A 13503-nucleotide genomic window follows, 5' to 3' on the forward strand; every position below is an offset into this window, starting at 1 on the left:
TGGTAGGAAGAATTTCCCATGAGCACCACTTCCGGCCTGGAAGGGAAGTCAGCTCTCTCTCTTCTCCTAGAGAGCTTCCTCCCCCCCAACCCCGCCACGCGAGGCTGCGGCGCACGGTATGGGTGTGTTTGTGTGTGTTTGTGTGGGGAGGGTGTTTGGAAGGAAGGTTAGCAGGAGCTCCGTGGCCGCTGGGGGGCAAGGGTCCCGGTGACGAAGATAGGGGTAGTTTCTCTGCCACTTGGAAGCCTCCCCCCCAACCCCCCTTCAGTCACTCTAGATACATCTTGGGGCCCAGTCGAGGGTCGTACCCGTCCAAAGCGTCCTTATCCCTTTTTGGGGAGTGAAACCCAACCCCCGGGATCGTCCCAGAGGAACGTGAGCGGGGAATGCCCCAGCCAACCCGGCCGCCCGGATTCCGCGCCGGAGCAACCCCCGGCCTCAGTCCGGAGAGAAATCTGCCTGTCGGCCTGGGCTGAGGGGACGGCGGCCGTGACCTGGGCCACGGGTGAGGGCGGAATAACCGGTGGGAAGGCTGCGTTTTCACGAAGGACTCGGGTGAAGCTGCAGAGCTGCCTTTGAGCCCTGACTCCTTGGCTTCCTGGGTCGGAGGAGATCTTGTAATGGAGTGGTTCTTCGTCTCACACTAACAAGATGCCTGATTTCCTCAGGATCGAGGGGTGAGTGAGCGGTGGGGTGGTTGCCCAAAGCCCCTGATAGCTACACACGTGAATATCTCTGTCATTTATTTTTTGGAGGCTTCTGGACAAAATGGAACGTAAAATTCCCTTGAATGAAGCAGTGTAGGGCATCTCTGCAGTTGATGTTTTTAGGCGTCAGTTTTTGTTACTGTTGACATTTGTGTCCCTGACGCTCTTTAATCTAGGTGTTTAACTGCAAACTAATTTGGGGATTCGGGAATTGATTTCTAATCTGAACTTTGTTTGCCGTGGACTGTGTGGCTTGGGGCAAGGTATGGCTTTAAGGGAATGTCATCTACAGGAAAGAAATGAAGGTACTTGCCTCATAAAACAGTTATTTTAAGGATTAAATAAAATGGTGCTTTTGAAAGCACTGAATTTGGTGCAGTTTCAAAGAACCCCAATGTACATTATTTCTTTTCATCCTCACATTAGTGTGGACCGGTGTTTCCCCCTTTTAATGGTGAAGGAAAAACTATTCCTCAGGACCACTGACTTCTAGTTCAGTGATCTTTTCTTTATCTCATGCTTCATTATAGTATAGTGATAAAAGATAACATTAAATTATTAAATGTTACTTGATTTGTTTCAGGTTGAAGAATGTCCCGAGTTCCTTTGGGGAAAGTCCTCCTGAGAAATGTCATCCGGCACACAGATGCTCACAATAAGGTTAGAGATACACCTTAGTTATTCTTCATGCTTAAGGAGGGCAAACAGTGTGCTTGGAGTTATTTTGGTACAGTTGGAAGAGACAAAGATAAATAAAATAGATAGTTAGAATATAATTTGGTAAGTATTATAATGTAGACATACACAAAGTGCTTTCATCCACTGAGGAAGGAATAATGAAATCTGCCTTGGGAAATTGGGAAAGGCTTCACAGAATGGATGGTATTTGAACTGCTGATATTTGAACTAGTTCTTGATGAACAAGTTCAAGTTTATCAGATGTCAAAGATCATTTAGCACAGAGGGAACATCATGTAGTAGCATATAGTAAGGAGCATGAAGCACTTAGGGCAAGAAATTGTATGCATCCATAAAGTAGAGAATTTGGGAGGTAATGGCAGAAGATGAGGCTTGAGTGGTGAATTAGAGTTGGATTATGATGCTTGGAGATTTTTTCCTGTGGGCAATAAAGAAACCATTAAATATTTTTAAGGTTTGAGATGACTGTATTTATATTTTAGAAAGATGATTTGTTAGCTGGGGAGGGTATAGATCAGATGGGTTGAAATAGTAGAGAGGCCAGTTAGGAGACAGTTGCAGTATTTCAGGTGAGAGATGATGAGGGATTCACATGAAAACAGTGACAGTAGGGATGAAGATGAAGAATTTAGGGAATAGAGTTCATGGAACTTGATGATTGATTGGATGATAGTAATAATTTTTGAATCAAATATAACCACCTTGTGTGACTGGGTGAATGATGATGATGACGATGCAATTAATTGAGATAGGGAATAAAATAAGAGATATGATGGGAAAGGTAATTAATTTGGTTTTGAACATGTTGATGGTAAGGTGCTTATAGGATATCCAGACAGTTGGCAACTTAGACTTGGAGGAAAGGAGAAAAATTGAGGCTGGATATAAAGGTTTGAGGGTTACTGATGCAAGAAGTGATAGAGTTCATGAGAGCAGATGAGGTCAAAACTTTAGTTGTCTTTGGTGAACTGTGTACAACTCCTATATCAGTTCAGTTTCTCAGTTGTGTCCCAACTCTGCGACCCCATGGATGGCATCATGCCAGGATTCCATGTCTATCACCAACTCCTGGAACTTGCTGAAACTCATGTCCATTGAGTTGGTGATGCCATCCAGTCATCTCATCCTCTGTCATCCCCTTCTCTTCCTGCCTTCAGTTTTTCCCAGCATCAGGGTCTTTTCCAGTGAATCAACTCTTTGCATCAGGTGGCCACAGTATTGGAGCTTCAGCATCAGTCCTTCCAATGAACAGTCAGGACTGATATCCTTTAGGATTGACTGGTTTGATCTCCTTGCAGTCCAAGGGACTCACAAGAGTCTTCTCCAACACCACAGTTCAAAAACATCAATTCTTTGGTGCTCAGGTTTCTTTATGGTCCAACTCTCACATCCATACATGACCACTGGAAAAACCATAGCTTTGACTAGACAGACCTTTGTTGGTAAAGTAATGTCTCTACTTTTAAATATGCTGTCTAGGTTTGTCTTAACTTTTCTTCCAAGGAGCAAGCATCTTTTAGTTTCATGGCTGCTGTCACCATCTGCAGTGATTTTGGAGCACAAAAAAATAAAGTCAGCCACTGTTTCCACTGTTTCCCCATCTATTTGCCGTGAAGTGATGGGACCAGATGCTATGATCTTTGTTTTTTGAATGTTAAGTTTTAAGCCAACTTTTTCACTCTCCCCTTTGACTTTCATCAAGAGGCTCTTTAGTTCCTCTTTACTTTTCTCCCATAAGGGTGGTGTCATCTGTGTATCTGAGGTTATTGATATTTCTCCCTGCAGTCTTGATTCCAGCTTGTGCTTTATCCAGCTTGGCATTTCATATGATGTACTCTGCATAAAAATAATAAGCATAGTGACAATACATAGCCTTGAAGTACTCCTTTCCCAATTTGGAACCAGTATTTTGTTTCATGTCTGATTCTAACTGTTGGTTCTTGACCTGCAGACAGATTTCTCAGGAGGCAGGTAGGGTGGTCTGGTATCCGCATCTCTTTAAGAATTTTCCACAGTTTGTTATGATCCACACAAAGGCTTTAGAGTAGTAATGAAGCAGAAATAGATGTTCTTCTGGAATTCTCTAGCTTTTTCTGTGATCCAAAAGATGTTGGCAATTTGATCTCTGGTTCTTCTGCCTTTTCTAAATCTAGTTTGAACATCTGGAAGCTTTGGTTCACACACTGTTGAAGTCTAGCTTAGAGAATTTTGAGCATTACTTTTGCTAGCCTGTGAGATGAGTGCAATTGTGCAGTAGTTTGAGCATTCTTTGGCATTTCCTTTCTTGGGGATTGGAATGAAAATGATCTTTTCCAGTCCTGTGGCCACTGCTGAGTTTTCCAAATTTGCTGGCATATTGAGTGCAGCACTTTCACAACATCATCTTTTAGGACTTGAAATAGCTCAGTTGGAATTCCGTCACCTCCTCTAGCTTTGTTCATAGTGAAGGCCCACTTGACTTCACATTCGAGGATGTCTGGCTCTAGGTGAGTGATCACACCATCGTGGTTATCTGGGTCATGAAGATCTTTTTTGTTTAGTTCTTCTGTGTATTCTTGCCACCTCTTCTTAATATCTTCTGCTTCTGTTAGGTCCATACCGTTTCTGTCCTTTATTGGATTCATCTTTGCATGAAATGTTCCCTTGGTATCTCTGATTTTCTTGAAGAGATCTCTAGTTTTTCCTATTCCGTTGTTTTCCTCTATTTCTTTGCATTGATCACGGCGAAAGGCTTTCTTAACTCTCCTTGCTATTCTTTGGAAGTCTGCACTCAGATGGATATATCTCTCCTTTTTTCGTTTGCCTTTTGTTTCTCTTCTTTTCTCAGCTATTTGTAAGGCCTCCTCAGACAACCATTTTACCTTTTTGCATTTCTTCTTCTTGGGGTTGGTTTTGATTATCACCTCTTATACAATGTTAGGAACCTCCATCCATAGTTCTTCAGGCATTCTGTCTATTAGATCTAATCCCTTGAATCTATTTGTCACTTCCGCTGTATAGGTGTAAGGGAATTTGATTTAGGTCATACCTGAATGGCCTAGTGGTTTTCCCTACTTTCTCTAAGTCTGAATTTGGCAATAAGGAGTTCATGATCTGAGCCACAGTCAGCTCCTGGTCTTGTTTTTTCTGACTGTATAGAGCTTCTCCATTGTTGGCTGCAAAGAATATAATCAATCTGATTTCGGTATTGACCATTTGGTGATGTCCATGTGTAGAGCTGTCTTTTGTGTTGTTGGAAGAGGGTGTTTGCTCTGACCAATATGTTCTCTTGAACAGTATGAAAAAATTCAACTCCTAGTTAGATTGCAGATGTTATTACTGTCATATCCCCTGATATTTTGATTGTGAGTGAGGGTGTAACTGTTACATAAGCAGCCTCTGCAATTGCTTTAAACCTCCCCTAGTTGGATGGTAAGCTTATATTTGAAAGCAGTGATTAAAAAGGTAAATCGAGGGCAAACTTAACAATATTACAGGAGGGCTTAGAAATAGCTGATTGTTCTTTGTGCAGCTGTACTCTGCTTTTCAGGAAATTCTCTAACAGTTCTCATGCCATTTGTTTTGTTTTGCTTTGTTTTTAACAAAAATTACTATGTTGTGAAAAGAGACGTAGCCTAGAAAGTTGAAAGACCAGTCTTTATTAGCTTTTTGACTTTGGTAAAAATCTATGAGCTTTTGTTTCTTCTCAGTAAAATGTAGTAATAGTACCTTTTTTTTTTTTTTTGCTTTCATTGTTAAGATTGCTTAAAATTCAATAGAGATTATACAATTAAAATCATAAAGCATTTTAGAAACATAAGGGATTATCATTTTTACTTGGTTAATAAGGTGATGAGTGTATCTATGCAGGGGTTAAAAAGCTCTTTTGTTGCTGCAGAATTCTACATAATTGAGTTTTACTGGGTTGGATTGTTTAAGCACTCTAGAGCAACCAGAATTTGTTTCCCAGGTTCCTGATCAAAACACAGTTTGTAATCCAATAACTAGTGCAGACTTTATTTTCAGTTACTATTCTGTGATGTAAAGTGTTATTTTTATTAACTTATTTTTAAAAAATAATTTTATTTATTGGCTGAACTTGGTCTTTATTGCCTATACAGGGACTACTCACTGTATGGACTTCTCACTTTGGTAGTCTCTTTTGTTGGAGAGCACAGGGTCTGGGTGCACAGCACGCGGGCTCAGTAGTTGTGGCACAAGGGCTCAGTTGCTGCGCGGCATGTGAAATCTTTCCAGACTAGGGATCGAACCTGTGTCCTCTTCATTGGCATGTGGATTCTTATCCACAGTGCCACCAGGGAAGTTCTAGTAACTTATTTTTTTTCCCCTTTCTTTTCATTTTTTTAAAAATCCAGATACAGGAGGAATCAGATATGTGGAAAATAAGAGAACTGGAAAAACAGATGGATGATGCTTACCGGGGGACCAAAAGGAAAATGTTACCCAGCAGTTCAAGGTGAAGTTGCACCTCTGAGAACCAAAATATTCTCATCTCATTCAGAATCATCAACTTTTCTTTAAAAACATGATGGTGTGCTAAAGATAGATGAATTCAGTTCTGTGAGTCTTTTAAGACTTTCCTTTTTCATAAATCTTGACTCAAGCATACAGGTATTGGCTATGATGCAGATAGCCCCACTCTTTGTACTTATTTGGAATGGAGAACTTAAAAATTCTGCCTTGAACAATTGTAAATGTTAAGGATTCTATGGATTCTGACCTTACCTGATGGCTTTTGACTTAAGATTTTCTATAGGTATCTTATGGTCACTTAGCTGATCATTCACACCTTTCCCTTATTAGTCTTTCATCCTCTCTCTGCCTTTTCTTTACCTTATCTACTCACTGTCTTGTCACACAGCCTTTCACATTACCTTCTTAATAATTTGACTGTGAGTATGAAGGATTATGTAGGCTTAGTTGTCTTACCTGTGGAGGTATAGGAATGTCAGAATGTTGGGAACATCTCCTGGGCCTCATATGCCTATTGCTGTAGAGCTGTTGTATGAAAAATGACTATGAAGTTAGCAATGCTGATTTCTAAAGCCATTCAGGGACATAGTTAATAATAGTGAGATATTTAAGGAGTGTGCCTGCTGAGTGTGTGGACTTTGGAGTGACTGACTCTGTGTGAATAGCTTTCCCCAAGAAAGTATTCAGGGTAAACATGGCAGGGTCTCAACATAAAAATAAATACCATTTCAGTCTGTTTTCTCTCTGAGGATGGTTCTTTGAGAATTTGGAAGTACTTAGTGCAGATGATGATTTGTTTTGTGTTGGTTATTCAATTCCTAGTAACATCCCAGAACAAAATACTGTTCTTTTGGAGTGGACTGTTAATGCCTGTCATGATGAATAAGTCTTTAAAACATAATTTCTTTAGGGGCAGTTTTTTTGATTGCTCATTTCCCATTATAGTACTGCAGCTGCAACCGTGCCTCATAGGCATGTAGGAGGCCCTTAAACATTTTTGATAACCTCTTAGCTGGCTTAGTGACTTGTTAGTGGGATTTTGTAGGCACAGGCTAGATAAGTAGTTCATAACTGTTTTTCTACTCCAACATATTCATGGGTTACACCTTGCTACCACTGTTACTGTGATCTAATTACAGTAGGAGCTGGTGTTAGGGAAGGGAGTGTATCTCAAAATCACTGGGGCAGTTGGAGGTGGCCCCAGCTGTGATTATTGGTCTGCTTCCTTCAGAATCAGTGAGTGAAGTATAACATGCCCCAGTCCCAAAAGTTATTTTGTTTGTACTTTGCAGTAGGAGGGGTAGTGATGATCATATTTTCATTGAATAACTGTACAAATTAAGAGAGGACATAATGTTAAAAAGATGTATATTTTTAACATTAAGTACCAGGTTATAAAAAAAAGTATTAGGTTGTTTTGGTCTCCTTTTAGCTTGTTCAGTGAGTTTTGTGCATGATATTCCATAAAGTAACCTTACAGATTGCTTCTGTACCTAAAAGTTCTTCTCTTTTCTCTTATAGCCGGATGCGCAGTGATGGTTTTGATGAAGAAAGTCAAAGAGATTACTGGAGGCCAAAGAATGAAATTTGTGGAGCACTGGATGATGGTTTTCTTAAGGCTAAATCCTGGAACAAGAAGTTATATGATTATGAAGCTAACATGCCAGACAGGTCTGTAACTAAATTCTTGTGACCATTAGTGATATATGGCCTGAGAATGTGTACTTTTAAAAATTATCCCCGCAAAAGCTTATTACAGAAATGTTCATAGCATACTCATAATAGCCAAAAAAGTGGAAACCCAAATGTCTGTCAGTTAATGAATGGCTAAACAAGATGTGGTATATGGAATGGTAATGGAATGTTTTTTACAGTAAATGGAATAAAGTACTGTTACCTGCTAGAACATGGATGAACCTTGAAAACCTTATGCTAGGTGAGAAAAGTCAGACACAAAAGGCCACTTATTATATGATTCTATAGGGATAGAAAGTAGATTAGTGGTTGCCATGGGCTGTAGGAGATGGAGGAATGGAGTAACTGCTGATGGATTGTTTTTTTATGGGGTGATGAAAATATTCTAAAATCGTAGTGGTGATTCAAGAGTTGCACAACTCTGAATATGCTAAAAGCCACTGAATCGTACACTGTAAATGGGTGAATTTTATGGTATACGAATTATACCTCAATTAACTTATTTAAAAAAATTGTCCCAAGGTAGACAGCATTATGTTATGAAGTGCTTTTGGAGACATATTTCACAGCTGAAGAGCAGCGTATTAAGAGTTCCTCAATGTTTTAAGGAAGAGAATGGCACGTTTTCTTACAAATGGATAAAGGAATCCTTTATTTCTGAAATGAGAGTATATACTATGGAAAATGTAACCAAGTTACTGATCTATAAATGTGGTGTTGGCTCTTCCATATCTTTTTTTTGTTCTGTGTGTGTCTGTGTATGTATACACTTGTAAGTCTAATTTGTCTTAGTTTTAAGAAATGTATGCATTGCTTTAGTAATATGTGTAATAAAACGTTATCTTACAGATGGGGCCACAGTGGATATAAAGAATTATACCCTGAAGAATTTGAAACAGACAGGTAAGGCAAGTAGGCTTACTGGAAAAAAGATAGAAACTAAGATTAGTACGAAGTCTAAATTATAAATGAAGTTCATAATTTATTACGAAGTATATAACATTTGCCATTAAAAATGTAACCAGAGAAATAATAGGCAGTTTAGTTGGGAGAGGACTGACTGACATTTGGCATATCTATAGCATGTAGGTTTTATATACAGTGTTCCTATACAGTAACTCAGTATGGCAGAGAAGAATTTTTATCTTCATTTTAAAAATGAGGAAACAAAACTCAGTGATAGTCTCATGGTAAGCCTGTATCAAAGCTTTGATTTAAAATTCAGATGTTAACCCCAACTTCCCATCTAGAAAGCAGAATATAAAAATTATATAAATACACTTTATATTTTCTACAGTAAAGCAGTTTTTCTTTTTTATTAGTAGTGATCAGCAAGATATTACCAATGGGAAAAAAACATCTCCCCAGGTAAAATCATCTACCCATGAATCTCACAAACACAAGAAGTCAAAGAAGTCCCACAAAAAAAAGCAGAAAAAAAAGTCACACAAAAAACAGAAGAAGAGCAAAAAGGAAGCCACAGATATAACAGCAGATTCCTCAAGCGAGTTCTCAGAAGAAACTGGGGCTTCTAAAGGTACCAGGAAAAGGAAGCAACCACATAAACGCAAGAAAAAATCCAGGAAAAAGTCTCTCAAGAAATCTCCTTTATTCTTAGAGGCAGAAAGTGACACTTCCCCATCAGATGATTCTGCATCCAGCAGTTCTGAGGAAAGTGAGGAAAGAGACACTAAGAAAACCAAAAGGAAAAAGAGAGAGAAAAAAGCTCATATCCCTGTAGTTAACAATGAAACACAGGAGAGGACAAACAAACGCACAAATTGGAAAGTGGCTACAGATGAAAGGTCTGCTGAGAGTTCAGAGGATGACTAAATGAGAAAGAAGCATTCTTGTTTTCTGCATGACTCTGGATATTTACAGTTCTTACACCTTGGGGTTTGCCAGTGACGCTACTGCTCAGCACAGGGCCTGAGGTTAGAGCTGTCCTGTGCTATCTATATGTGTTCTGATAGACGTCTTGTCTATTTTGGCCTGTTAAACTTGATCCTCTTATTGTTAATAGGGAATCTGTTATTTTGTTACGAAGGTTTCTTGAAGAGATTATTTTTTGTGATTAATCACATTTAGGGTAGAGTGCATATGCAGCAAATTAAAGGACCCAGAAAACAATCCAGTAAAGACCTGGGTATACCAGTTGCAGTGTTGAATTTGGGGAAAGCAAGGGCTGGGGTCAAGAGATGGATTGAGCTAGTACTATATAGAATGGTATGATGAGGGAATATCGTGTTGCTCTTGTCTATTATATAATAGGTGCCACAACTTGACTTTGTCTTTAGCCTTGGTGCTTGGATCTTTTCTGTATTTTGGCCCCATCAGATGTGGTCCAATTTACGTAATAAGGAAATGAGCATAAGAACATTTTTAATTCATGATAACATCCTTAGAGAGCTGTTATTGGTAGAAACTAGGGGGTTTTGTCAAATTTCCCTGCTGGACAGGGTCTGTGGCTATACTCAGTATACCCCTAAACATGGATAATTGGATAGTAAAAGGTTTTCCAGTTCCACTGTTTATTACCTAAATGCACTTGTATTCAAAATTATTTCTTCAGTTGTCTTGGTAAGTCCTCAACCAAATGAAGAATTAGGCATCAGTCATGCTATCTCATCGTGTGCTGAAAAGGATTCAGGGCAGCAACAACCATTTAAATGTTGTCTTCCTTGTGCATTTCTTAGTAAATGAACTTGTAGATTTCCCTTGAAACTAGGTTGAATCAATTCCAAAATGAAGTAGGCTTCTCAGGGACATATCCATTTCTTCCTAGTCTGCCTTTGGATTAAAGCACCAAGCAGAGATCTTGTTATTTCCCTTTGCTATATACGGTGATCCTACTACATTAATTCTTAAGAAACCAAACTCGCTGGAAGAAAGCTGGCAGAACACAACTGAATTATATTTACTATGGCAGATCAAGTGACATTGTTTTTTCCTGGCTGTCACTTCATGGGCTGAGTAAAAATCTTGAAAGCTCAGACTTTTGGTCTTGGTTCTGCCATTAATTGGTTATGAGGTTTGGAGCAGGTAAGTCAACCTCCCTGGCCTTACTTTCCCCATGTCTAATACAGAAATACTTCATGGTAGCCTGACAGTGTATGACACCAGCAATAGACTATGACAACATTCCATGAGGTGGTAATTTTTCATAGCTCTGAACTATTAAATTGTTCTCTTTACAGAACAAATTTCTAATAAAATGCTTAGTCATAAACAGTTGGCCAGAGGTTCCCTAGCCCTTGACTCTAAGCAGGTGCTACCTTTTGGGATATTTATTTGAAATATTAGTACTTTGGTACTCAACTGCTGATGTTCCATGGTGCATATTTTTAACATTGAAATTAAGGGCCCAAGTAGGGAAAAACAGTCTATAATTACTACCTCTTAACCTAAAGCAATTGTTTTCTTCTTGGAGCAAGTGAAATCTTTGTGGGAAGGAGTTTTTCAGCTCCTGGGTTTTTTTCTTAAGCATTGTTTCTGTGCTCTGAAAGTTTTGATTCTAAGCACAGACTCAGGAAGATGGGCCAGTGGAACAAGGCTTCTCCAGGAAGTTGATTCTGTTTGGGTCTTGACTTTCTCTTCCTCTCATACTCACAGGCCTCTTTCCCAGTGAACACACATCTTGCCTGTTTTGTTTTTTGCCATGTTTACCTTTTCCTGGTCATGTATAAGCAATAAAGCTGTTTTCTGTTCTTCACCTTTCTCAACCCCAAATTCTCTTTGATGCTTTAAGGCTAAGGCTTTTGCTGGTTCTTCCCACCCCCTTAAATATGGCTTAGGATGGCTCTTCAAAACCTAAGATCTCTCATTTGCACGACTAGTGGCCTTGGAACATACTTATTTCTAATGTTCCTACCAATCAGAGATCTATATATTAAATCCCAAAATGGGATTTAAAAAAGAGTTGGAGAATTCACATTTATTGAATAAATTGTTGTGATACAAGATGGAATTTCTGAATTCCCAATAAATAAATTTCACTTTTTGAACATTTGATCTGTTACTTTTTAGCACCAACAGGCTTGGTAACAGCCTGAAGTTAACCTGACAGAGGGTTGACAACCTTCCCCCACTGGCCCTTCAGTCTGCTTAGTAAGTCCTTTGCTGCTTGTGTCATTCTTCCAGGGGATGGCTTACTGCCCTCCTTTCTGTACAATCTGGGCAAACCGACTGGTGATAGCAAGAGTAGTGTCAATGAAGCGGTCCACACAGCTAGAGAGACAATTTTCAGTGCGAGAGTCTAAGCGATTCCCTGGCTTCTCCACACATTTATCCCAACATAGCTCCATGAAGTGATGCACCTAAGAGGAAAGAAAAAAAATAACTACTTGAGGTCTGGCGACAGGCTTTATCTCTGAATTTCCTTCCCATTTTTCTCATTTTCTGTCACCTGACTAAACCATTCTTTGACTCTTTCCTCACTTCCTGATTTGTCACCAATACAGTCCCAACTCCTCATTCCTACCCTTCAACAATACTTTCATCCTTTCCTTGTCTATTTTTCTCCTCAGTAACTGAAAAATAGGCACCTTTGATCAAGTCACCCCAGTGCTGGGCCTAATATATGTTTCTTTGTCAGTCACTCAGGGCACTCCCTTATTTAACACCCAACCAATGTGTTTCAATGAGGTAGGTTCACATACAGCATACTTAACTTGGCCCTCAATACTCCTCCCTAAAGGTTTTTCCAGTTTATCATCACCTCATTGACAGCACCATTATTTTCTGTGTCACGTCCTTAATCAGACTGTAAAACTGCAGGTAGAATTGATAACGTTCTTTATTTCCAAGCTAACACCAGTGTAAGCTGGGAAAGCTATGGTACCAATTAATTCCCCCAAACCATTGCACGCATCTCATTCTAAGCCTATTCCTTAGCAGTTCTTAAGAAGTTAACCTTTTAGGGGTCAGGGACATATGCTGAAAATCCAATGAAGGTTATGGGCCCAATCTACAGAAAAATGCTCACAGAAAATGTATGGGCTTTCAAAATGTTCAGGATCCAAAGATTTCCAACCAGGGTTCTTGCCACTTATCTTCCGCGAGCCCTCCCCTTCCCACCAACTCCACTCCCCGCGGGGAGTAACCATTTACCAAGGGCTTAACTATTTCGGGAGGCTGCGGTACTAAGTAGTACGTCAATTCTTTTTGAGGTCCTAAAGAATGACTGTCACCTCCATTTAAGAGGCACGGTAAGTAACAAGTCCAAAATCATACAGTTAGTAAAGGTCAACGCCGGGGCTGGAACCATGCTCCGAAGCTCTTGTTCTAACCTAATAGTTTAGACTGACTACTTCAGGGCCCACTTTCATCCAATAATGCTCTACTACTCTATCGTTTTCAAATACATTATTGCACATCATCCTCGACATCCTGTGAGACAGCAGGCGACTGTGAAACCAAGACCTAACGGTGGATGGGTGTTGTGTTTAGGGGCACGTGGCCTGTAGGGGAGAGAGTAGTATGAGAAGCTGGGTCCTCCCAATGTCAGGCTAGAGAGCTCGCCACCAAACTAGGCTTCCGTGTACTTGCGTCGCCCGAACCTTTTTGCTTCGCTTTACACCTTCTCTTTCCCCTACGCTAGGCTCACAGGGCACCTGAGCACTGCAGGTCACCAGCGGCAGAAGTGACTCGTTTCTTTAGTGAGCAGAACCACGCGCAGCAAGCACGGAGTGGCTGGCGGCCGCCCCGCGCCGCCAGCGTTCAGAGCTCCGCGAGTGCCCGGGACTTGTACTTCATCCTCCTTTCTCTTCACACTAGTCCCTGTCCCCGCACCTGTGCAGTGAACTGCGCTTTCTGCTGTTCGGCCGCCACCAGGCGTTGCAACTCGGCTTCGTCCGCCTCACCCAGCTCCGCCATCTTCTGTGTCCGGTTACCGACCTTCCGAAGAGTTACCTGCGCATGTGCGGCGGGC

At 40.4% G+C, this 13503-nt stretch overlaps 2 protein-coding genes across 4 annotated transcripts; one reads left to right on the forward strand and one right to left on the reverse strand.

Annotated features, from left to right (window-relative positions):
• Positions 1–31: 31 nt before the first annotated feature.
• On the forward strand, positions 32–11286 carry NKAPD1 (NKAP domain containing 1). Of its 3 annotated transcripts, none has more exons than XM_061144721.1 (6): positions 32–116; positions 1291–1367; positions 5762–5862; positions 7401–7550; positions 8424–8477; positions 8897–11286. In XM_061144721.1, the coding sequence occupies exons 2-6, from the start codon at positions 1299–1301 to the stop codon at positions 9405–9407; spliced, it is 885 nt and encodes a 294-aa protein (XP_061000704.1). In that variant the 5' UTR covers positions 32–116; positions 1291–1298; the 3' UTR covers positions 9408–11286. The 3 variants fall into 3 exon arrangements, with proteins under 3 accessions (XP_061000704.1, XP_061000695.1, XP_061000711.1); XM_061144712.1 differs by having other exon boundaries at positions 94–677; XM_061144728.1 differs by having other exon boundaries at positions 94–677; positions 8900–11286.
• A 202-nt stretch (positions 11287–11488) lies between these two features.
• TIMM8B (translocase of inner mitochondrial membrane 8 homolog B) lies at positions 11489–13501 on the reverse strand. Its single transcript, XM_061144753.1, has 2 exons — positions 13365–13501; positions 11489–11890 (listed from the first exon to the last, which is right to left on the reverse strand). Exons 1-2 carry the CDS (start codon positions 13446–13448, stop codon positions 11723–11725), a joined length of 252 nt encoding a protein of 83 aa, XP_061000736.1. The 5' UTR covers positions 13449–13501; the 3' UTR covers positions 11489–11722.
• Positions 13502–13503: the final 2 nt, after the last annotated feature.

Source organism: Dama dama, chromosome 1 (genome assembly GCF_033118175.1).
Source record: "Dama dama isolate Ldn47 chromosome 1, ASM3311817v1, whole genome shotgun sequence".
Classification (NCBI taxonomy): domain Eukaryota; kingdom Metazoa; phylum Chordata; class Mammalia; order Artiodactyla; family Cervidae; genus Dama; species Dama dama.